At 36.0% G+C, this 26,174-nt stretch overlaps 1 protein-coding gene across 2 annotated transcripts in view; it reads left to right on the top strand.

Moving 5' to 3' along the window:
- Positions 1-25,792, top strand: part of FDX1 (ferredoxin 1) — a 53,065-nt gene extending 27,273 nt beyond the window's left edge. The window contains exons 3-5 of one of the 2 annotated variants that reach the window (XM_037026632.2): positions 16,717-16,846; positions 24,439-24,555; positions 25,097-25,792. In XM_037026632.2, the coding sequence (XP_036882527.2) occupies positions 16,717-16,846; positions 24,439-24,511 (203 nt within the window). In that variant the 3' untranslated portion in view covers positions 24,512-24,555; positions 25,097-25,792. The remainder of the gene's footprint in view (positions 1-16,716; positions 16,847-24,438; positions 24,556-25,096) is intronic. The other variant, XM_037026631.2, reaches the window with a different exon arrangement.
- Positions 25,793-26,174: the final 382 nt, after the last annotated feature.

The following is a 26,174-nucleotide window of genomic DNA, read 5'->3' as shown; positions in this document are numbered from 1 at the left end:
ATGACTTACATTCAGGTCTTTGATCCATTTTGAGTTTACCTTTGTGTATGGGGTTATTCAATGGTCCAGTTTCATTCTCATACATGTAGCTGTCCAATTTGCCAGCACCATCTGTTGAAGAGACTGTCATTTTGCCATTTTAAGTCCATGGCTCCTTTATCAAATATTAATTGACCATATATGTTTGGGTTAATTTCTGGAGTCTCTAATCTGTTCCACTGGTCTGTGGCTCTGTTCTTGTGCCAGTACCAAATTGTCTTGATTCCTATGGCTTTGTAGTAGAGCTTGAAGTTGGGGAGTGAGATCCCCCCTACTTTAGTCTTCTTTTTCAGGATTGCTTTGGCTATTCGGGGTCTTTGGTGTTTCCATATGAATTTTTGAATTATTTGTTCCAATTCATTGAAGAATGTTGCTGGTAATTTGAGAGGGATTGCATCAAATCTGTATATTGCTTTGGGCAGGATGGCCATTTTGACGATATTAATTCTTCCTAGCCATGAGCAGGGGATGAGTTTCCATTTGTTAAGTGTCCCCTTTAATTTCTCTTAAGAGTGACTTGTAGTTTTCAGAGTATAAGTCTTTCACTTCTTTGGTTAGGTTTATTCCTAGGTATTTTATTCTTTTTGATGCAATGGTGAATGGAATTGTTTTCCTGATTTCTCTTTCTGTTGGTTCATTGTTAGTGTATAGAAAAGCTACAGATTTCTGTGTGTTAATTTTGTATCCTGCAACTTTGCTGTATTCCGATATCAGTTCTAGTTGTTTTGGAGTGGAGTCTTTAGGGTTTTTTATGTACAGTATCATATCATCTGCAAATAGTGACCATTTAACTTCTTTACCAATCTGGATTCCTTGTATTTCTTTGTTTTGTCTGATTTCCGTGGCTAGGATCTCCAGTACTATGTTAAATAACCGTGGGGAGAGTGGGCATCCCTGTCTGGTTCCCGATCTCAGAGGAAATGCTTTCAGCTTCTCGCTGTTCAGTATAATGTTGGCTGTGGGTTTATCATATATGGTCTTTATTCTGTTGAGGTACTTGCCCTCTATTTCCATTTTGCTGAGAGTTTTTATCATGATTGGATGCTGAATTTTGTCAAATGCTTTTTCAGCATGTATGGAGATGATCATGTGGTTTTTGTCTTTCTTTTTGTTGATGTGGTGGATGATGTTGATGGATTTTCGAATGTTGTCCCATCCTCGCATCCCTGGGATGAATCCCACTTGGTCATGGTGTATGATCCTTTTGATATACTGTTGAATTCTGTTTGCTAATATTTTATTGAGTATTTTTGCATCTACATTCATCAGGGATATTGGTCTGTAATTTTCTTTTTTGGTGGGGTCTTTCCCTGGTTTTGGTATTAGGGTGGTGTTGGCTTCATAGAATGAGTTTGGGAGTATTCCCTCCTCTTCTATTTTTTGGAACACTTTAAGGAGAATGGGTATTATGTCTTCTCTGTGTGTCTGATAAAATTCTAAGGTAAATCTGTCCGTCCCCGGGGTTTTGTTCTTGGGTAGTTTTTTGATTACCGTTTCAATTTCTTTGCTCGTAATTGGTTTGTTTAACTTTTGTGTTTCTTCCTTGGTCATTCTTGGGAGGTTGTATTTTTCTAGGAAGTTGTCCATTTCTTCTAGGTTTTCCAGGTTGTTGGCATATAAGTTTTCATAGTAGCCTTTAATAATTCTTTGTATTTCTGTGGAGTCTGTCATGATTTTTCTGTTCTCATTTCTGATTCTGTTCATTTGTGTTGATTCTCTTTTTCTCTTAATAAGTTTGGCTAGAGGCTTATCTATTTTGTTTGTTTTCTCAAAGAACCAGCTCTTGGTTTCGTTGATTTTTGCTATTGTTTTATTCTTCTCAATGTTGTTTATTTCTTCTCTGATCTTTATTATGTCCCTCCTTCTGCTGACTTTAGGCCTCATTTGTTCTTCTTTTTCCAGTTTTGATAGTTGTGATGTTAGACTATTCATTTGGGATTGTTCTTCCTTCTTCAGGTGTGCCTGGATCGCTATATACTTTCCTCTTAAGACTGCTTTCGCTGCATCCCACAGAAGTTGGAGCTTTGTGTTGTTGTCATTTGTTTCTATATATTCCTTGATCTCTATTTTGATTTGTTCATTGATCCATTGATTATTTAGAAGCATGTTGTTAAGCCTCCATGTGTTTGTGAGCCTTTTTGCTTTCTTTGTAGAGTTTATTTCTAGTTTTATACCTTTGTGGTCTGAAAAATTGGTTGGTAGAATTTCAATATTTTGGAATTTACTGAGGCTCTTTTTGTGGGCTAGTATTTGGTCTATTCTGGAGAGTGTTACATGTGCAGTTGAGAAGAATGTATATCCTGTTTCTTTTGGATGTAGAGTTCTATAGATGTCTATTAGGTCCATTTGTTCTAGTGTGTTGTTCAGTGCCTGTGTGTCCTTACTTATTTTCTGCCCAGTGGATCTATCCTTTGGGGTGAATGGTGTGTTGAAGTCTCCTAAAATGAATGCATTGCAGTCTGTTTCCCTCTTTAGTTTTGTTAGTATTTGTTTCACAAATGCTGGTGCTCCTGTACTGGGTGCATACATATTTAGAATGGTTATATCCTCTTGTTGGACTGAGCCCTTTATCATTATGTAGTGTCCTTCTTTATCTCTTGTTACTTCCTTTGTTTTGAAGTCTATTTTGTCTGATGTTAGTACTGCAACCTCTGCTTTCTTTTCACTGTTGTTTGCTTGAAATATGTTTTTCCATCCCTTGACTTTTAGTCTGTGCCTGTCTTTGGGCTTGAGGTGAGTTTCTTGTAAGCAGCATATAGATGTGTCTTGCTTTTTTATCCATTCTATTACTCTGTCTTTTGATTGGTGCATTAAGTCCATTTACATTTAGGGTGACTATTGAGAGATATGTACTTATTGCCATTGCAGGCTTTAGATTCATGGTTACCGAAGGTTCAAGGTTAGGTTCTTTAGTATGTTACTGCCCAACTTAGCTTGCTTATTGAGCTGTTATATACACTGTCTGGAGATTCTTTTCTTCTCTCCCTTCTTATTCCTCCTCCTCCATTCTTCATATGTTGTGTGTTTTGTTCTGTGCTCTTTTTAGGAGTGCTTCCATGTAGAGCAGTCCCTGTAGGATGCCCTGTAGAGGTGGTTTGTGGGAGGCAAATTCCCTCAACTTTTGCTTGTCTGGGAATTGTTTAATCCTGCCATCATATTTAAATGATAGTCGTGATGGATACAGTATCCTTGGTTTAATGCTCTTCTGTTGTACCCTTTGACCAGCCTTTACCCATTTCCCTCAACCCCAGCCCCTAGCCCCTGGTCAATCACCATTCAGTTCTCTGTTTCTCTGAGTGACTTTTTTAGATTCTGTATATAAGTGAGATCATTCAGTGTTTGTCTTTCTTTGTTTTACTTATTTCATTTAGCATAATCCCCTCAAGATCAATCCAGGTTTCACCAGTGGCAAGGTTTCCTTTTTTATTGCTGAATAATTTTCCACTGTAGATGTGCACCCCATCTTATTCATTCATTCTAAGAGAGACAGGTCATTTCAGTGTCATGGCTATTATGAATAATGCTACAGTGTACATGGGGGTGCAGATATCTCTTTGAGATAGTGATTTTATTTCCTTTGGATATGTATCTAGAAATGGGATCACTGGATCAGATGGTAGTTGTATTTTTACTTTTTTGAGGAGCTCCCGTACTATATTACATAGTAGCTTTGCTAATTTGCATTCTCACCACCAGTGCATAAGGGTTCCCTTTTCTCTCTTTTATCCTTGCCAATACTTCTTGTCTCCTGTCTTTTTGGTACTAGCCATTATGACTGGAATGAGGTGATCTTTCATTGTGGTTTTAATTTGCATTTTCCTGATTAGTGATGTTGAATATCTTTGCATAGGTCTGTTGGCCACAATTCTATGCCTTCTTTGGAAAAATGTCTATTTAGATCCTCTAACCACTTTTTAAGCAGATTGTTTTTGCTGTTAAATCATATGAGTTCTTTGTTTATTTTGGATATTAACCCCTTATCAGATGATATTCAAATATTTTTTTCCTATTCCATAGGTATTCTTTCATTTTGTTGCTCTTTTTTTTTTTTCCTTCACAGAAGCTTTTTAATTTGATGTAGTCCCATTTATTTTTGCTTTTGTTGCTTATGTTTTTGGTGCCATGTCCAAAAAATTATTGCTAGAATCCATGTCAAGGAGCATTTTCCCTGTTTTCTTGTAGGCATTTTTTCATTTCATGTCTTATGTTTAAGTCTTTGATTTATTTTGAGTTAACTTTTCTGTATGTTGTAAGATAGGGGTCCAATTTTTTTCTATATGTGATTATTCAGTTTTCCCAACACCATTTATTGAGGAGACTATCCTGTCTTTTTTGAGTATTCTTGGCTCCTTTATGAAATAGCAGTTGACCATATATGCAAGGGTTTTTTTCTGGGTCTCTATTCTGTTCTCCTGGTCTGTGTGCCTGTTTTTATGCCAGTACCTTAATTGTTTTGATTACTATAACTTTGGACTATGGCTTGAAATCGGGAAGTATGATGCCTCCAGCTTCATTCTTTCTCAGGATTTCTTTGACTTTTTAATTCTTTTTGTGGTTACACATGAATTTTGACATTGGAATTTTGGTAGATATTTTTATTGAATCTGAAGATAGCTTTGGGTAGTATAGACATACTTCCAATCTATGAACATGGGTTATCTTTCCATTTATTTGTGTCTTCATTTTCTCTCATTAAAGCCTTATAGGTTTCAGTGTACAGATTTTTCATCTCCTTGGAAAAATTTATTCCTACATATTTTATTTTCTTTGATGCTAAATGGGGTTGTCTTCTTAATTTCTATTCCTGATAGCTTATAGTTAGTATATAGAAACACACCTGACTTCTATATGCTGATTTTGTATCCTGCAACTTTACTGAATTTATTAGTTCTAATAGTTTTTGGATGGAATATTTAGGACATTATACATATATATAAAATCAGATCATCTGCACACAGAGGTGGTTTGACTACTGATTGGGTGCCCTTTATCACTTTTTATTGCCTAATTGCTCTGGTTAGGACTTCCAGTACTGTGTTGAATAGGAGTGATGAGAGTGGGCACCCTTATTTTGTTCTTGATTTTAGAAGAAAAGCTTTCAACCTTTAGCTGTTGAATATAACGTTAGCTGTGGGCTTCTCATATATGGCTTTATTACACTGAGGAACCTCTATATATACTCACTTTCTAGAGAGTATCATAAATGGATGTTGAATTTTGTCAGATGCTTTTTCGGCATCTATTGAGATGATTACATGATTTTTATCTTTCAGTCTATTAATGTGTATTACATTATTGATTTGTGTATAGTGACCATCCTTGCATCCCAGAAATAAGTCCCACTTATCATGGTGTATAATTCTTTTAATGTGCTGTTTTATTTGTTTTGCTAGTACTTAGTTGAACTTTTGTATCTATATTCTCTAAGGATATTGTCCTGTAGTTTTCTTCTCTTATAGTGTCATTTGGCTTTACTATCAAGGTAATGCTGGCCTTATAAAATGTTTTGAGATGGTCCCTCCTGTTTTTCTCTGAAAAACTGACAAAGATTCATCTTCTTTCTTCTTTAAGTGTTTGATAGCATTCACCTGTTAAACCATTTGACTGAGGCTTTTCTTGGTTGGGAGGTTTTTGATGACTAGTTTCATGTCTTTCATCATTCTTGGTCTGCTCAGATTTTCCATCTCTTTATGATTCAGTCTTGGTAGGTTGCATATTTCTGGAAATTTATATATTTCTTTTAGTTATCCATTGTGTTGATATGTAATTGTTCATGATAGTTGCTTATGATCCTGTGTATTTCTGTGGTAGCAGATGTAATGTCTCTTTCTGATTTCTTTGAGTTTCATCAATTTTATGTTTTCAAAAAGCTAGCTCTTAGTTTCATTGATATTTTCTCGTTTTTCTGGTCTCCATTTATTTATGGGCTGGTCTTTGTTATTTCCTTCCTTTTGCTAACTTTGGACTTTGTTCATTTTCTGGTTCCTTCAAGAGTAAAGTTAGATTATTTATTTGAGTTCTTTTCATTTTCTTAATGTAGGTGTTTATTCCTATAAATTTCTTTCTTAGAACTGCTTTTCTTGCAGCCCATGAGTTTTAGTTTGATGTATTTCTACTTTGTTTGTTTTAAGATATTTTCTTATTTCTCTTTTGATTTCTTCTTCGTCCCACTGGTTGTTCAGGAGTATGTTGTTTAATTTCCACCTATTTGTGAATTTTCCACTTTTCCTCCTGTTACTGATTTCTGTTTTCACACCACTGTGGTTGGGAAAGATACTTGGTATGATTTCAGTCTTAAATTTTTAAGACTTGTTTTGTAACTTAACATGATCTATACTGGAGAGTGTTTGGTATATAATTGAGAAGAATATTTATTCTGCTACTGTGGGGTAGAATGTTCTGTATGTGTCTGGTAGGTCCATTTTCTGTAAAGCATAGTTGAATTTCAGTGTTTCCCAATTGATTTTCTACCTGGGTGATTTATCCATTATTGAAATTGTAGTATTGAAGTCACCTTCTATTACAGTGTTGTTGGTATTTTTTACCTTGAGATCTGTTAATATTTGCTTAATGTATTTTGCTGCTCACATGTTGGGTGAATGTATTTTTACTATTGTATCTTCTGGATGAGTTCCTTTATCATTATATAATTGCCTTCTGTATCTCATTACAGCTTCTGAGTTCATTTGTTATGTCTGATATAAACATATCTAACTAGATTCTTTTGGTTTCCTCTTGCTTGAATTATCTTTTCCATCCTGTATGTGTCTTTGAAGCTGAAGTGAATCTTGTAGTCAGCATATAGTTGGGTTTTGTGTTTTTATCCATTCAGCTACATGGTGTTTTTTGATTGGAGAATTTAACCCACTTACATTTAGTGCAATTATGATAGGTAAGGATATAAATGCCATTTGTTCATCATTTTCTGGCTGTTTAGTAGTTCCCATATTCCTTTATAACTCTCTTGCTGGAGTGGCAGGCTTTGGTGTACTTTATCTTTTGTATATCTATCGTAGGTTTTTTACTTTGTGGTTACCATGAGGCTTATATAAAACATTTTATAATTATTGCTGTCTCTTTACACTGATAACAACTTAACTTTGATCACATACCAAAAAATGATGCCCTTTTAGTTTTTGATGTCACAATTTGCCTTTTTTATATTGTGTTATTAACAAATTATTATTATTATTATTTTTTTTATGTTGGGAAAAATAATTTTATTTATTTATTTATTTATTTATTATTTTTTGAGAGGGCATCTCTCATATTTATTGATCAAATGGTTGTTAACAACAAAATTCTGTATAGGGGGGTCAGTGCTCAATGCACAATCATTATTAATCCATCTCAAGCCTAATTCTCGTCAGTCTCCAGTCTTCTGAAGCATAACGAACAAGTTCTTACATTGTGAACGAATTCTTACATAGTGAATAAGTTCTTACATGGTGAACAGTACAAGGGCATTCATCACAGAAACTTTCAGTTTTGATCACGCATTATGAATTATGAACAATCAGGTCAAATATGAATATTTGTTTGATTTTTATACTTGTTTTATATGTGGATCCCACATTTCTCCCTTTATTATTATTATTATTTTTATTTTTAATAAAATGCTGAAGTGGTAGGTAGATGCAAGATAAAGGTAGAAAACATAGTTTACTGTTGTAAGAGAGCAATTGTAGATGATCAGGTGTGTGCCTGTAGACTATGTTTTAATCCAAGCTAGACAAGGGCATTAAAACATCCACGGATGCAGAAGATTTCTCTCAAAACAGGGGGGGGTGAGGTTCTAAGCTCACCACTGTTGATCCCCAATTTCTCACCTGATGGCCCCCCTGTGACTGTGCCTGTCTTAGGTTGTTCCTCCCTTGAGGAATCTTACCCGTCTCTGGCTAACCAGTCATCTTCCGGGGCCATACAGGGAAATGTAAAGTTGGTAAGTGAGAGAGAAGCCATATTATTTGAAAAGGTTAGCTTTTTACTTTGCAGATTTATGCCCTGTGGCTTTTATGCCCAGCATTTGTCTTGAGATATCTTTAGCACTTGGAAGAATTATGATACTCGGTAATTTCGTTATGAGGCACGAATACTACTTAAGGGTTGTAATTAGGAAGGAAGAAGAAAAGCTATAGAAGTAGCAGATGGAAGAAAACATGGGAAGATTGATTATTTCTTTGACATATCTTCTTGTAGAGTAACATAAGCATGTATAGGTTTTAAACTACTAATTAAATTGCATACACACATTAACATAATAGGAATACAGCTACATAACCAAAGCAGACCTACAATTACCAGCCTTCTCCAGTGAAAACAAGAAAACCAGTTAGGCACACTAGGCATTTGTGAAAACTTATCAATGATATGATGGATATTGTCTAACTGAATTTGAATAGTTTGAGAAAAATCAGACAAATTAAAACAATACATTCCTGGGAACTGTTCACATCCCGTATGTTCTTCTAACAGTAGATAGTCTGTAGTCGCAAGATTTTGGAGCGCTGCAACTTGCACTTCTCCTAATTCTTGGTTGAGTTCCAACAGTATAGATCCAGTCAAATTTGTTCTTTTACTGTATGCACAGGCCAGCTTAGATATCTCCTTCTTCATTCCAATGGCAAGTCCAGGAACTGGTGGGATGAATGCAGCTACAACTGCAACAGCGCCAGGATCTTTGTTGAAGTTTTTTGATGTTCATCTTCTGGAATGACTCTTCCAGAGAATGTTGATGTTGGAAGTTCTTCTTCATATTGTATCTTAATTCGTTTTCTGGGTAGCCAAATTAGGCTTTGATCCTCTGTATAAACACAAACAAACCCTTTGCCCACACTTTGATATGATGTTTTTATCATTGTGAAGAACTTATTGGAGATCACCACATAGGAACTGTTTTTTTTTTTTAAGAGAAAGGAATATTATCAGAAAAATGTACTTCCATAGCTGATCATCTGACACCCTTTAAATGATCAAAATTAAGGATATTTAAAGCATGCTTTAATTGTTGATTTACAGTTAGTTTTATCCTATCGGAGTAATTCCCCTTTTCTTTCCTTTTTTATTTATTTATTTTTTTATTATCATTAATCTACAGTTACATGAAGAATATTATGTTTACTAGGCTCTCTCCTATACCAGGTCCCCCCCACACACAAACCCCTTTACAGTCACTGTCCATCAGCATAGCAAAATGTTGTAGAATCACTACTTGTCTTCTCTGTGTTGTACAGCCCTCCCCTTTTTCCCACCCCCCCCATTATGCATGCAATCATATTACCCCCTTTCTTCTTTCCCCCCCTTATACAAATTATCTTAACTATAGCTAAGTTTTAATACTTTTGTTCTTCAACCTTTAAATCAGAGTTAAGTTGTTAAATGGTTAACATCACCTTATTGCAGTATTAGAATATTCTGAATTTGACTATATACTTACCTTTATTGGTATGTTGTGTATTTTCATGTTTCTGTGTTACTCATTAGCATCATTTCATTTCAGCTTCAAGAATTCCTTTCAGCATTTCTTGTAAGGCATGTCTAATAGTAAAAAAAAACTCCTTCAGCTTTTGTTTGTCTAGGAATGTCTTTAACTCTCTTTCATTTCTGAAGGAAAGCTTTGCCAGAGAGTATTCTTGGTTGGTAGTTTTTTTCAACCAGCATATTGAATATGTCATCCCACTGTCTCCTGGCATGTAAGGTTTCTTTTGAGAAATCCATTGATAGCCATATGGGGGCTTGCTTGTAAGTTACAAACTTCTTCTCTCTTACTGCTTTAAGATTCTCTCTTTGTCTTATGTCTTTTGACAGTTTTATTTTAATGTCTTAGAAAAGATAATCTTTACATTTAGATTGTTTGGGGACCTATGAATTTCATGAACTTGGATGTCCAAATCTCTATCAGATTTGAGAGGTTTGCAGCCAGTACTTCTTAGCAAATCTGCAGGTCTTTGGGGTCAGTTACTGGAAAATTATTGTGTTCCCTTGATGGTTTCATTTTCCCTCATTTTTTTATGTTCCTTGAAGTCTTGTATTGCTCTCTTCACTTTTGAAGTAGCAGTCCCATCCTTTAGTCTTTACTGACTGACTTTGGGAGAGAAATACCTTTTGTCAGCCCTGCTAAGGATTTGGAGGCTTTCTCTGGTCTTCAGTGGATTCACCTCTCCATACCTGCTGCCTCTTGTGGTAGAATTTTTAAGCTTACATGCTGTCTCTAGATATCATTGAGCCAAATTGTGTCTAACAACCTTCCTTTTGCTTTCCCAAGGGCATTCTGTCCCAAGTCTGCAGATTTAGGTTGTGTTTTTGTGCATGTTCACTAACTGTCTGCATAAGCTCACTCCTGCCATTGTTAGGAGCATATAAAGGGAACTGGCCACAGGGTAGGAAGATGTGTGGAGTGCTTGGGGTGCCCACTGGCTAGCCAGGTAGATTTGCAAGTGAGGCTTACCAGCCAGTAGGGCCCATGACATCGTAAGATTCGTATACCTTTTAATACATTCTGAGCCCTGGCTGCTGATCTTCCAGCCACTCACTGCTCTTCCAGGTATGCAGGTCACAGCTCAGTACTCTGGATAAGATGAGAGAGAAATGGGCCTTTTTGTCAGCTTCTTCTCAAAATGGCTGTTTTCATTCTTGGGCTGCCCTGGAGTTTCAGTCTCACAGAGCTCCCCAAGGCACTTCTGTCTGAAGTCATTCCAAACTGTAGATAAGGGTGGGATACCATCAAGGGGTATCTTTTTTGGCTATCCTTGCTGCTGTCACTTGCTTACCACAGTTGATTTTAAAACATTTTCATCACTTCAAGTGGAAATCCTATACCCTTTAGCTCTCACTCCTCAACCCATTTACCCACTCTTAAACTACCAGTTATTTACTTTTTCTGTCTGTAGATTTGCTTATTCTGGGTATTATATATAAATAGGATCATATTATAAGTGTTCTTTTGTAACTAGCTTCTTCCATTGAGTATTATATATGTAAGGTTTATCTTGTTTATGTTGTAGCATGCATCAGAACTTCATTCCTTTTTATGGCCAAATGTTAATATCCCATTTTATGGGTACATCATATTTTGTACCCCATTTGTTGCTTCATGGATATTTGGATTGTTTCCACTTCTTGGCTGTGGCCAAGATACAAAGGCAGTTAGGAAAGAAAGGATATTCTTCTCAACAAAGGATATAATGTTGGAACAATTGGACATCCATATGGAGAAGAAAAACAGCAATCTCAAACAAGTTATACAAAAATTAACTCAAATTTTATTTTATATCTAAGTGGAAAACTTAAAACTATGAAACTTTGAAAGGAAAGCACAGAGAAAATCTTTGAGTCCTGGGAGTAACAAAGAATTCTTAGGTATGATGCTAAAAGCACAATCTATAGAATAAATTTTTTTTAGTTGGATTTCATCAAAATTAAAATCTTTTGCTCTGCCAATGACACTGTCAAGAGGAAATGACAAGTGAGAGTGGGAAAAAATACATGCAAATCATATAGCCAATAAAATGTAAGAACTCTCAAAATTCAGTAGTAAGAACAAACAACCCAATTAAAAAATAGGTAAAAGATATGAACAGGCACTTCACCAAAGAGACTATAGAGATGATAAATAAGCACATAAAAAGATATTCAGGGGCAGCTGGACCTAAACGTGTACCTATGTGAAACTCAGTGCCATTTAGAGCTCTCTCACAGTGGCCCAAGAGGTGAATGATGATGCCATTCTCCCAAATGGCTTTGGAATATAATGGTGGAAAGTCTCCCAAAAGATATTGAGCATCTTAAATTTTTAGAGAAGTGCAAATGAAAACCACAGTACAATAGCACTAGATTAGATGCCTACTAGAAACTGTGGTACAACCATACAATGGAATACTTCTTAATAGTAAAAAGGAATGAATTGTGGATATACGTGACAACTTGTATGAATCTCAAAGGTATTATGCTGAATGAAAGAAGCTATTCTCAAAGGATTATATACTATGTGATTGTATTTATATGGCATTCTGGGAGAGACTAAAACTATAGGATGGAGAACAGATAATTGGTTGCCAGGGTTTAGGGATGGCACAGGGTGTGCTTCAAAGGAGCAGCCCAAGGGAATTTTTTGGAATGTTGAAATTGTTGTAAATCCTGATTGTGGTGTTAGTTATACAAAACTTATACATGTGTTAAAATTTATAAAACTGTATTCCAAAAAAATAAAAAAAGTCAGGTGCCTGTTAATTGGAGACTATCTCTATAAAACCAGGCAATTAATAAATTGAAAGAAATAGCTATCACAAAATAGTAATTTTTTTATTAGAAAAAAAAAGAACAAAAAATGAGTAACTTTTTTTTTCTGAAATAGCCTTTTCATACAGTTTTAGTCTCTTTTTAAAATATCTTTTTTCAGAGACATGTCTTCACTATTCTCTAAAATACTTCCTTTTTTAAAAATATACATGTATCTGTGGACATACAGGTTTATCTCAAAAAAAAAAAAAACAACTTGAAAACATTGCCCAGGTTGTCTTATTATTTTGGGGTTTCTTCCAGTAAGTGCTATCTATGGGATCTTGTATCTTTTCTGCAGATTTTTTTTCAATAGTGATATTTGTACCACAGTATGACCATTAATTTCTCTGGTTCACTATTAGCCATCTTATCCAGGTAGAGTTGATTTCATTCTGAGTCTTAAAGTTTCTATTTGCGTTTCTTCCTAATAGAAAGAATAAGGAAAACGTATGTGTTGACAAGTAGTAGCGGAAAATGTTTGAAAGGAACCATACAATAAGGAAGGATCATGAATGTGGTGCATTTATTTAAAGGATAAACACATGACAATGTATAATAGGAACTTAGCAGGTAGGAACCAGAAGTGAACTAATAGGTATTCAATATTTGTCAAATTCTTATTAGAATATTCTCTTCAGCTCCGAGCTTTGTGCCAGATATGGAAACAATTGGCAAGGTTCCTGAGAGGGCAATGGAAATTATTAGAGAATGAAAATAAAGCCTTGAAGAGAAGGTTAAAAGAATTGAAGTTTCCTAAGGAAGAAGAGTTTAAAACATGAAGAGCTGGGATATAGGTGGTAACTCTTCATTTCATCTGACCAGGTGGCACAAAAAGGAATGTCCTAAATTTCCCAGACGTATTCACTGGACAGATGGACTTTTCTATCCATTCCGAGGTGACTTGAGACCATGTTGGATGGACTGTTTTATTCACTGGGCTCTTCTGACGTGGCATGTGTCTGGTTCTCTCCCATTTGGGCCATTTTTATCTGAACTCCCTTTCTAGCAGGGCGCTCGCCTTGGCTTTTTCTGCTGCTTACTCTTCCATTGCTTTTTCCCCTCCCCGTTGGTGAAGTGTCATGACTTGCTTCTGTCTCTTTTCATCCCAAATTCATCCTTCACACACAACCACCCTTGAGGTCTATCTAAAATCAAATATGCCATGTCATTTTCCTGCTTAGAATCCTTTAGCAGCTTCCTGTAACCTATAGCAAAGGTTCGTAAACACCATTTCTCCAGGGGCTGGATCTCGGAGAGCTGGAGTTAATGGTTGGCCATAACCTCCTAGTCAGTGTGATCTCTGTGGCCACCCACCATGAAAGCTGGTTACTGAGCATACGAGTTACTCACCTAGTATGTTCAGAAGCAAGGTGGAGAATAATTGACTTATAGAACAGTTCACACTTACTCCTCTATAGCGCATCTCGTCCTGACCTGGACTGTTGAGTTTTGTTTTCCTTGCATCTTCTGTTACAAATGACTTGCAGTTCTCAGGACTTGTTTTTTTAGTAACAGAAATCTGAAGGGAAGTATATGATTTTTAAATTAAGAAAGTTCCTTGGGATATTTTGTAAGGATTGTTTCACTTAAATTTTAAAGGGAAAGTAGGCTGCGTTTCCTGTTTTTTTGTCCCATAGTATCTCCAGAGAGATTTGCCATTTTATTTTATTTACTTATTTGTTGTTGAAGTATATAGTTGACATATTGTATTAGTTTCAGGTGTACAATAGACTACAACACATACACTATGAAATGCTCACCATAACTAGTTACCATCTGTCACTTTTCAAAATCATTATTATATTATTCACTATATTCCCTGAACTGTACTTTACATCCTTATGACTTTATGACTTTTTATTTTATAACTGGAAGTTTGTACCACTTCACCCCCTTCACATATTTCGCCCATCCCTCCACCCCTCCACCTCCTCAACCATCAGTTTGTTCTCTGTGTTTATAAGTCTTTTTCTCTTTTGTTTTGTTTCTTTGTTTTTATTTTTTTAGATTCCACTTGTAAGTGAAATCCTATGGTATTTATCTTTCTCTATCTGACTTACTTCACTTAGCATAATGCTCTCTATTCTACCCATGTTGTCATGGCAAGATTTCATTATTTTTTATGACTAATATTCCATTGTATACATAATCACATCTTCATCCATTTATCCACTGATGGGCACATAGGTTGCTTCCAGATCTTGATGATTGTAAATAATGCTGCAATGAACACTGGGGTACATATGTCTTTTTGAATTAGTATTTTGTTTTCTTTAGGTAAGTAAACTCAGTGGAATTGCTGGATCATATGGTAGTTCTATTTTTAATTTTCCAAATAACTTTCATACAGTTTTCCGTAGTGGCTGTACCAATTTTTATTCCTTTCAACAGTGAGGACTCTGTTTTCTCCACATCCTTAACAAAACTTATTATTTCTTGTCTTTTTTTGGGGGAGGAGGGGTTTTCTTAAACTTTATTTCTCCCTTTGATTTTGGTTTCAGAGGCATTTTTATTTTATTTTTTATTTTTATTATTATTTTTTTTTATTTTGGTATCATTAGTCTACAGTTACATGAGGAACATTATGTTTACTAGACTTCCCCGTTACCAAGTTCCCCTCACAAACCCCATTACAGTCACTGTCCATCAGCGTAGTAAGATGCTATAGAATCACTACTTGTCTTTTCTGTGTTATACTGCCTTCCCCGTGCCCTGCCACCCCCACCGCCCCACCCCCTACATTATGTGTGCGAATCGTAATGCCCCTTTTCCCCACTTATCCCTCCTTTCCCACCCATCCTCCCCAGTTCTTTTCCCTTTGGTAACTGTTAGTCCATTCGTGGGTTCTGTGAAGTCTGCTGTTGTTTTGTTCCTTCAGTTTTTTTCTTTGTTCTTATACTCCACAGATGAGTGAAATCATTTGATACTTGTCTTTCTCCACCTGGCTTATTTTACTGAGCATAATACCCCCCAGCCCCATCCATGTTGTTGTAAATGATAGGATTTGTTTTCTTTATATGGCTGAATAATACTCCATTGTGTATATGTACCACATCTTCTTTATCCATTCATCTACTGATGGACACTTAGGTTACTTCCATTTCTTGGCTATTGTAAATAATGCTTCAATAAACATAAGGGTGCATATGTCTTTTTCAAACTGGTTTCATAACTTACATTCAGGTCTTTGATCCATTTCGAATTTATTTTTGTGTATGGAGTTATGTAATGGTCCAGTTTCATTCTCTTACATGTAACTGTCCAGTTTTGCCAACACCAGCTGTTGAAGAGGCTGTCATTTCCCCATTGTATATCCATGGCTCCTTTATCGTGTATTAATTGACCATGTATGTTTGGGTTAATATCTGGACTCTCTATTCTGTTCCACTGGTCTGTGGGTCTGTTCTTGTGCCAGTACCAAATTGTCTTGATTACTGTGGCTTTGTAGTAGAGCTTGAAGTTGGGGGGCAAGATCCGGCCCACTTTATTCTTCCTTCTCAGAATTGCTTTGGCTATTCGGGGTCTTTGGCGGTTCCATACGAATTTTTGAACTATTTGTTCCAGTTCATTGAAGAATGCTGTTGGTAATTTGATAGGGATTGTATCGAATCTGTATATTGCTTTGGGCAGAATGGCCATTTTGACCATATTAATTCTTCCCAGCCAGGAGCATGGGATGGGTTTCCATTTGTTAGTGACCTCTTTAATTTCTCTTAAGAGTGTATTGTAGTTTTCAGGGTATAGGTCTTTCACTTCCTTGGTTAGGTTTATTCCTAGGTATTTTATTCTTTTTGATGCTATTGTGAATGGAATTGTTTTCCTGATTTCTCTTTCTTCTTAGATAACTTCTTCATTCCCTTTTCACGGTACCTGACAAATAATAGGCATCCAATAAATAACTCTTATTTATTATGAACAAGGAGAGATTGATAGGGAAGAGTATTTAACTTTAGGTGTAGGTTTGGTTGCTTTCTGATTTCTCTTATATACCACAAAGCTTCATTAATTGTGTTGAACTCTCCAGGAGAAGGTAAAAAAACTTACGTAGCTATTATATAAACTAATACTATATAACTTTAAAAATGTATCCATTTTTATATGTGCGCATGTCTGTTTATTAATTTGTAAACTCTTCAATATTAAGATTATGTATTTTTGAGTTTCCCTTCACAGCACCTAATCTAGAACCTTTTTGAAATAAGATGCGGAAGTGATTTCAAATTGTGTATGTGTGTGTGTCAGGTGTCCCTAATTCTCATTATTATTCTAAAGTAAAGTCCTATGATGTATGTATGCTAATGATGATTCTAAAATTTAAATAATTAACTTAATTAAAACCATGATGACATTGTGTGTCTTGCACAGTTGAGTACGTTGAGTGTCTGTTTTTTTTTGTAGGTGCATGTGAGGGTACCTTGGCTTGCTCTACCTGTCATCTCATCTTTGAAGATCACATATTTGAGAAGTTAGAAGCAGTCACTGATGAGGAGAATGACATGCTTGATCTGGCATTTGGGCTAACAGATAGGTAAGATTTTAAGACCACTGCAGTTGTACTGATCTGGGAAGAGAAAGGTTTTATTAGTTTTTATCTACTTAAGACAGGTCTGACAAGTGTAGTAACATGTGCAGTGCAGATAGATCACAGTCACAGACTTTGAGTATCAATTATGTGATATTTCTCTTTGTTCACTGTTCTACAGTTTAGCCCTTATGAACCCTTTCCTTTTTATAAAAGCAATAAATAAATGGATGAATGAATGAATGAGTGAATGAATGAATGGAGATGTTGGACGTAAAAGTTCTAGATCCTAATAAATCTTTTTTAGTCTATTTTTATTCCAGGAATTAATAGTCATTATAATTTAATGAGTTGAGATTAAATTTAATGCTTTTTATGGTGTTCTTGAAGGACAGAGTTGATAATTGAACAAAATTGTAATGGAAAGTTTTATGTACTTGGGAGAACAGAATTTTTAAAAAAACCTATATAACATAGTAATTATGATAAAATTAATATTTCTAAGTGTACATTAAAATAAATTGATCAGAGCTTTTTCTTGTTATTAAGTAATAGGTTTTAAAGAATTGCTCTTAAAAGTGGTAGGATTTGTAGAAGCAAGTAATACCTTTTTTAAAAAAATTATCTGGCCTTTTGATTGGAGTTAGGGTAAGTAGCTAGTTGATTTATAGTTTCAAAGGGCAAGATAATGAGGGTTTACTTAATTAAGGTTGGCTTGGGTGTTTAATTATAATTTGTTGAACTTAATGAAAAAATGATTTTTTAAAAAAATTATGCAAAAGTGATAAAAGCTTTATTTCATGTGTATTATGTAGCTTTATCAGATCCTTACAAAAATGTTTAAGTCAATTGGTAGTTATTTAGAGGTAAAGAATCATTTTATTCCTTTTGAACTTCATTTCCTCCTTGGTGGAGGTAAGACTGATACCCTGGGAAGAGAAACTGAGAAAATAATGTCTCTTTGGATTCCAAAGCAAAGCAGATTATGGCTGCAACCTACCTGTCCCCTCCTGTCTCCAGGTGTCACGTTCTCTAAGACCTCTTTTATTTCCTGAAGGATAACATACAGAATATACTCAATAAGTTTGTTAATTTGGTTGTGAGAATTGTTTCTCTTTAATGGAAGGGATGAATCACAGCTAACTGCTTGCCCTTTTGTTCAGATAGAATTTGTAGGTGCGTGTAACAGTCTTCTAGGTCAAAAGAAAACACAAGAAGAAAAGGAGAGGTATAGTGAGAAGACATACACTTACGTAAAAAGATACAAAAGACATAATATAAATGTGAACAAGTTAAGAACTGTGATAATCAATTTCAGAGACTTTTAGAACAAGATATAATGGAGAGCAAGGAGCTTCTATAATATTTTATAGCTGATATTCTTAATACACAGAATTTTAGTAGAAATGCTTTGTGGGGAAAAGAATATAATGTTTTTCATAGGTATCATTCATTTATAAAACACTTTGACATATTTAGAATGAAAGAAATTTTGCTCAAAGCTAGTCACCACATAAAAACTATTTCTAGGGTAGCATACAGTTTTGAAACAAAGAAACAAGCAAATTTACTTTTAGTTCCTTTTTATGTTAATGTTAAGTGCCATGTAAATGTCTTTAATTTTTTAGATAAAACCTCATCCTTTCAATGTTTATTATAGGTGTACTTAAATTTGATTATTGATGGACTGATGATACCCAGGCTCATATGGTACTTCTTACACTGTTTACTTATCTCCTATTTCCTCTTGGAAACAGGGGCCATGTATTTCATCACTGTATCTCCAGTGCCTTATTCATAAAAGGGCATCGTCAACTATTCGTGCAATTAATGGTTGACAGATTCAGAAATGTATCTGTGAATCTATATTGGAAGACTGTCATGGCTTGCTGCCACCCGTATACATGGATAAGTGGATCATCTACACAGAGGCCTCAGTTTCTGTACTTAAACAGTACCTGGGTTATAGGGTTATGTGAAACTCATAGAACAGTGTTTGGTGGAGAAAACATTGATTAAATGGTACTTTTTAGCATCAGAGCAATAATAATATCAACATATATGTCAGATACTATGCCAAAGCACTTAACAAAGAGTATTTTTAACCTTAAAGATTGTCAGTATTATTACCATTTTAAGGGTGGGAAGACAAGATTTAGTCACCACAGATTTGCTCAAGGCCAGACAACTAGAGAATAACACAGCCTTGATTTGAATCCTTTATGTTGGGCATCAAAACCCTTGATTGTTTTACATTTCAAGCTCTTCCTCTGAATTGAAAATCAAACTTGAAGGTAAAGTATACACAATAATCAGTGTATTTCCACTGTCAGATATGTATAACAAAGGTGATTGCAGAAAATGTTTTCAAGATTTGCATATCAGAATATTGGGGGACTGATAGTGAAAGAATGCTTGCCGTCTGTCCGCTTCTCCAGAGGTAGGAGACACTGTACACTGGGGAGACACTGGAGCCAGAAAGAGACCTGTAAGAAGGCAGAGGAAGTAGGGACTGAGAAAACAGCCACAGAGTGCCAGTACTTTAACTTCCAAGGTCGTAGGGCCAGCAAGGGCTCTCAGCGCCATCCACCCTGTGTTCCCATAACACTGCTTGTTCTTCTGTCACTACACCTACTGTATTCTTCCCTGTTTCACTGAGAGCTGTTTCCTACTCTTTTTTCCTACTAAATTAAAAATTCCTTGAAGATGAGCATTATCTCTGTATGAACATCAAGAATAACCAGTATTCTATGTAGGGCTCACCACAGTCCTAGTGAATTGGTCTAAATCAGCTTGCTACATTTTCTCTCTTGAAGATAGAGCCTAATACATAGTTGAGTATTGTCAAAGCTGTTTTTTTCTCTTTTTTTTAAGTGTATTTTTAAAAATTGATGTACAGTTGATATACAGTATTATATTGGTTTCAAGTATACAACAGTGTTCAATAGTTATATACATTATTAAATCCTCACCACCAACTAGTGCAGTTACTGTCAACATAGAAAGATGTTTCAGAACCACTGACTGTATTCCACATGCTGCACTTCCATCCCCATGACCAACTTACATTATGATTGAGATTTTGTGCCTCAATACCCCTCACCCTACCCACCCACCCACCACAATCCTTACCTCATAGTAACCACCAGTTACTTTTCAGTGTCTATGAGTCTGTTACTGTTTTGTTCATTTTGTTTTGTTTTATTTTTAGATTTCACGTATAAGTGAAAGCAATTGTCTTTTTCTGCTTGGCTTATTTCACTGAGCATAATACCCTCTGTGTCCATCCATGTTGTCACAATTGGCAGGATTTCTTTCCTTTTTATGGCTGAATAATATTCCATTGTGTATATGTACCACAACTTCTTTATCCATTCATCTACTGATAGACTCTTTGGTTACTTCTGTATCTTGGCTATTGTAAATAATGCAGCAATAAATATAGGGGTGCATATCTTTTTGAATCAGAAATTTTTTTTTGGAGAAGGAAGTGCTAGAAGTGGAACAGCTGGGTCATGTGGTATTTCTATTTTTAGTTTTTGGGGAACCTCCATACTGTTTTCCATAGTGGCTGCACCAATTTACATTCCTACCAGCAGTATAGGAGGGTTCCCTTTTCTCCACAACCTTGCCAACATTTGTTATTTCTTGTCTTTTGGATAGTGGTCATTCTAACTGGTGTGAGGTGATATCTCATTGTGGTTTTGATTTACATTTCTTTATAATTAGTGATGTGGAGCATCTTTTCATGTGCCTGTTGGCCATCTGATTTTCTTCTTTGGAAAAGTGTCTGTCCAGGTCCTCCAACCATTGATGTAAGTGGTGTGTTAAAGTCCCCGAATATGTTTGAGTTTCAGTCTATTTCTCCCTTTAGTTCTGTTAGTATTTGTTATACATATTTAGGTGTTTCTATGTTGTTTTGAAACCTATTTTGTCTGATGTAAGTAATACTACCTCTGCTTTTTCTCCCTTTTATTTGCATGAAATATCTTTCCCCATCCCTTCAACTTCCAGTCTATGTATGTCTTAAGGTCTGAAATGCATCTCTTGTAAGCAGCATACAGATGGGTCTTGTTTCTTTATCCATTCTCCCACCCTGTGTCTTTTGATTGTTCATTCAACACATTTACATTTAAGGTGGTTGATAGATATGTAATTATTGCCAATTTATTAATTGTTTTCTGCTGTTATTGTAGTTCTTCCCTGTTCCTTTCTTCCTCTCTTACACTGTTCTCTTGTAATTTGATGATTTTATTTAGTGTTGTGATGGATTTCTTTTTTTTAATTTTTTGTGTATCTATTATAGGCTTTATGTTTGTGGTTACCATAAGGTTCCTACGTATTGTCTTAAATATTTAACAGTCTGTATTGTTGATAGTCACTGTATTTCAAACACAATCTAAAAGTACTTATTTTTAGTCTTCTTCCTCCTCCACACTTTATGTATTAGATGTCATAATCAACATTTTTTTGTGTATCCCGTGACTGATTTTGTGTATTATTGATTTTACTGCTTTTTTTTTCCAACTTCATACTTGCTTAGTAAGTAATTGGTCTGCTGCCTTTACTGTAGGTTTATTTTCATTGATTAAAAATTTAGGCATAAGAACATTTCCATGTACAGGTGTCTCTTTAACATATCCTGTAAGGCCTGTTTAGTGGCAGTGGATTCTTTTAACTTTATCTGGGAAACCTTTAATTTCTCCTTCAATCTGAATAATTACCTTGCTAGGTTCTTTCATTTCAATACATTAAATACTCCATGCCATTCCTTTCTGCTGAGAAATCTGCTGATAGCCTTACAGTTTCCCTTATAGGTAACTGCTTTTAAGATTCTCTCTTTATCTTTAATCTTTGCCTTTTTAATTACTGTATGTCTTAGTGTTGTCTTTATGGGGTTCCATTTGTTAGGGGCTCTCTGTGTTTCCAGGACCTGGGTGTCTGTTTCCTTCCTCAGATTGGGGAAGTTTTCAGCTATTTTTCTTCAGAGACTTTCTACTTTTTTGTCTCTCTCTTCTTGTGGGACCTGTATTATGCAAATATTGTTTCATTTGGTGGTGTCACACAGCTCTCTTAGTAGCTTCTCATTTTTAGAAATTCCCTTTTCTCTCTGTTCATGAGCTTTGTTATTTTCCTGTTCTCTAATTTCCATCTCATTGATTGTCTCCTCTACTTCCAGCAGTCTGCTATTCATTCCCTCCATTGTAGTGTTCATTTCAGTTATTATATTCTTAGCTCTGAGTGGCTCTTCTTTAAATCTTCTACTCTTTATTGAAGTTCTAACTGAGATCATCAGTTGTTTTCCCCAGGTTAGTGAGCATCTTTATGACTGTTACCTTGAAATCTTTATCAAGAAGATTGGTAATCTCCATTTCATTTAGCCCATTTTATGGTGTCTTATCTTGTTTTTTGGTTTGGAACATTTTCTTCTGCCTCCTCATTTTGTCTAGGTTTCTGTGTTTCTTCGTTTGTATAGATAGGTCTACTCTGCCTCCTGGCTTTATGAAGGTATCCTGTGGTTCTCAGAAGCTCAGACTCTGCCGGCCAGGGCCTGGTTCTCCTGAGCGGTGAAGCTGCAGTTGCAGTTGTGGGGCTGTAGGTGGGACTGCCTTTCTGCCTGTTTGCAGGCAGTGGCTGATCTCTCTCAGCAGAGACCGACAGCTCGCCTTAGAGGGCCTTCTGTGTACTGTGCAGTGCTTCTTCTGGGATCTTTGTGGGCAGGCCATCCCTCTGCCTGCCAGGCAGCAAAGTCTGATACTGCTGGGCTGAGCAGGCTGGGTGGGCATATGTGCAGGAAGCATGCCACAGAGCTGAGCTGCCCATGAGGAAGGTGGAGCATTTGGATCTGGCCCCCTCAAGTGACCTCCTGGGCTGAGGGAGAGCCTGGGAAGTGTCATCCACTTGCCCTTTCTCTTCCAGAGAGAGTTCCCTCCAAGCTCTGCCCCTCTGGCACACTTATGCTGATAAATCTTTCAAATTGTTTTGGCTCTCAGCAGGGCCAGAGTGTGTGCCTGTCCTGCACAAGTGGCAGGAGTCAGCCTCCCGGAGTGCTCCAGCTCTCTCTGGTGTCCTGCCCCCATTAATCACCTGGCACAGTGCAGTACAGACTTGCGCTCCCAGAGAGCACATCTCAAGGGCCAGGTGTGCTGCATTCCTGAGTGTTTATCCCCTCCTTTCTCTATTCCTGTCCCTCCCACTTTTGGGTTGGGATGGGGGAAGAGCTTGGGTCTGATAGATGGTGGCTTGGCCACTTTCCTGTTCTCTGTGTGATCTTTCTCTTCTTCCCCAGGTGTAGGTGGTCTGTTCTTTAGTCTTCAGGTTACTTTCAGGGTTAGTTGTATTTGCTGTAGTTGCTTCCTTGCTGTGTATGTGGGAGGAGGTTTCCACTTTGCCTTCATACTCTGCTATCTTTTTCTGGAAATCTCAAGGCTGTTTCTAATTAAAGAATAGGAATTATTAGAAGGGGACTTTTCTTTTTTTTCTACCAGTTACATATACTTGGTTATATATATAATCTCCATGGTCATATATACTTCTACTCAGAAACTTTCCAGTCTCTCATTGCTCACCAGTTAAAACCTAAACTCATTCTTCAGTGTTCAAAGCTGTCTGGGCCTGGCCCTTCTTAGCCCGTCACTCTCCTGTACTTGTCTGTCTTGTGCAGCAGCCAACCTAAAAACCTGTATTGCCACAGACATGGCTTGACTCCCTGTTGCCTCTGCCTCAAATGACTTACTCTTTCTCTTTTATTAAATCCCATCCATCCTTTAAAGCCCATTGTAAACACATCTGCCCGGGCCAGAAGTAAGTGCTTTCTCCTCGGATCTCTTGGCTTTCCATCTCTGTGGCATTTGTCATAATCTCACATGTTAATTATCTGCAAATGTGTCTCACCTCTACTGTTGGAGTGAAAATTTACTCTTTAATACTGATATTAGCAGCTAATCCTCCCAGCAGTCCCATGAGGAGCCCGCTTACTCTCTCTGTTTAGGATGAGGTTTGGAAACTATTTGGCAGGATTAAGAAAGTTGCCTGTGAACACACCATGTTCAGTGCTGCTTCTGGACCACTGTCTGTCTGGTTCCAACCCCCATCTTGCCTCCTTCCTGGATGCCTGCTACCCAGCACGTAAGAGGTGGTCAGTAAGGGTTGAAGTGACTTTTCTGTTCTTTGCATACCCAATAACATTTAGTACTGTGCCTTTAGATGCTAAATAAATGCTTAATGAATACATTAATGAAACTAAGACCTACATATCACATTCCATCAAATGGAGGACAGTTTGATTCTAAGTCTAATACATTTATTTTTGCATGCCACTAAGAAAGTACAAAGCACTGCTGATTAAAATTGGGCACAAAGTTATCACTTAACATTTTGTGTATATTGACAAGGTGGTTTATACTTATCTAGGTATAGATTTATACATCACTGTTAGCAAAAGAAAATATAAATGAAATAAAAGTGGTAGTAATTCTGAAAAAAAAATGAAATTCGTCTAGTGACAAATATTTGCTTTACTGATACCAAATCTGTGCCTTGCTGTGTTTCTGTATTTTTCATTTTTGTTTTGTATTGTTTTTGGACTTACTCTTCAGGGTAATTAGATTCAACACACAAAGTACTAACAAACTTCCCTCGACTCAGTTGAAGAGATACCTATGTAAATAACAAGTTTTCAGCTGTGATGTGACTGCCACCCTCACAGTGTAGAGGTGATTGTAAAATGCCATTGATTTTAAGACATATCTTGTTTTAGAGATGTTAAAAATATGGGGAAAAATAGGCATCTGATAATTAATGACTTATATGTATGTGTTTATTCCAGATTTCTTATTTGAAAGGCTTTAAAAAGTATAACTTTCTTTTATTGTCTGATAGTTTTAATTATCTGGGACTTCATTAATCATTCTCTTGGTGTTGCTAAAACCTTAGTTTTCTTTCCTCTACCATTGTGTGTCTGATGATTCCATTGCCTGTCAGCCCCTTCACCAAAAAAGCAGTAGGTCTTATGAAAGAATTAGTAGATGATAGAAACTAAAGATTAAAATGAAGCTTTGGAACAACACACTTTTTGATTTTCATATTTACATTCTGCTACTCTCTAGTTGGAAGGGTTGTATATATCTATTTCTACTTAATGGAAATTTAAGAGGTAAATAAATCCCTAATTTAGAAAATATCTTATCAAACTGCATTGCCTTGTGAATAATATATACTTAATACTAAACTATACCTCCCCACTTTTTTATACAGATCCCGGTTGGGCTGCCAAATCTGTTTGAGAAAATCTATGGACAATATGACTGTCCGAGTACCTGATGCCGTGGCTGATGCCAGACAGTCCATTGATATGGGCAAGAACTCCTAAATAAATATGAGTATTTTCACAAAATGTTAATCTGTTTTTACAATTATTATTACTAATGTAATTGAGAACATGGATGAATCGGTTTATTATTATGACTAGTTTTACTGCTTTAATTCACCTTGTCTAACTACTGAGTTTCATAGTTCTGAAAGTATGCAATCTTTATTTTGGTTAGAATATAAAAAGCAAATCAAATGTTAGAACATAGTTAATATGATAAAACTTTGTGTTTTACCCTATGTTTGTTTAGTGATTTTGGGAAATTTTTTCATATAAATCTTACGCCTGCTACATATAAAGTAAGTTGAAAAAATAGTATTATTATTCCTATTAGATGTAGGTGAAGATAGAACTACAAATTAGAAGATGTGTACTTGAATCTGCATCTTGTTACTACAGATTGTATGTTCAGATTGAAACTGGAGAAATTATAAATATCTTCTTTACAGCAATAACATGTGAATGTATCTGGACAAAACTAATTGCTCAGTAAACTGCTTAATTTCAAAGACAGTTATTATCTTATAAATAAATATTTCAAAATTTTGTTTAAATAAAAAGTATAATTCTTTGTGGCCTGAGCTCCCTCACAGCATGGTGGCTGGGTTTTAATAGTGCCCCAAGAGAGAATTCTTACACCAGGCAAAAGCTGTGTCCTTTCTTTCAACAACGAGTCATGGATATCACAGTATCCCTTATGCCACTTTTTTTTTATAGTAGTGAAGCACTAAGTCTGGCCCATCATTTGAAGACTGGGTGTCAGAGAATTTGCATACATGTTTTAAAGCCACTACAACTGTTTTCGGGTTAACCTGGCGTATTATTGCCTGTGAACTAACAGTGTGTTCTAAACTTTTTAAAAGGGGCTAGATTTTACTCTTGCATTATGTTTTGAAATATTCTTGTATCTTCTTTGTTATGATGGTTCATTTGTTTTATTCTATGACTCCCAACAGTTTTCTT

The sequence above is a fragment of the Manis javanica genome, chromosome 6, assembly GCF_040802235.1.
Source record: "Manis javanica isolate MJ-LG chromosome 6, MJ_LKY, whole genome shotgun sequence".
Lineage (NCBI taxonomy): Eukaryota > Metazoa > Chordata > Mammalia > Pholidota > Manidae > Manis > Manis javanica.
The sequence above is the reverse complement of the archived record's forward strand: the minus strand, read 5'-3'. Positions and strand labels throughout refer to the sequence as shown.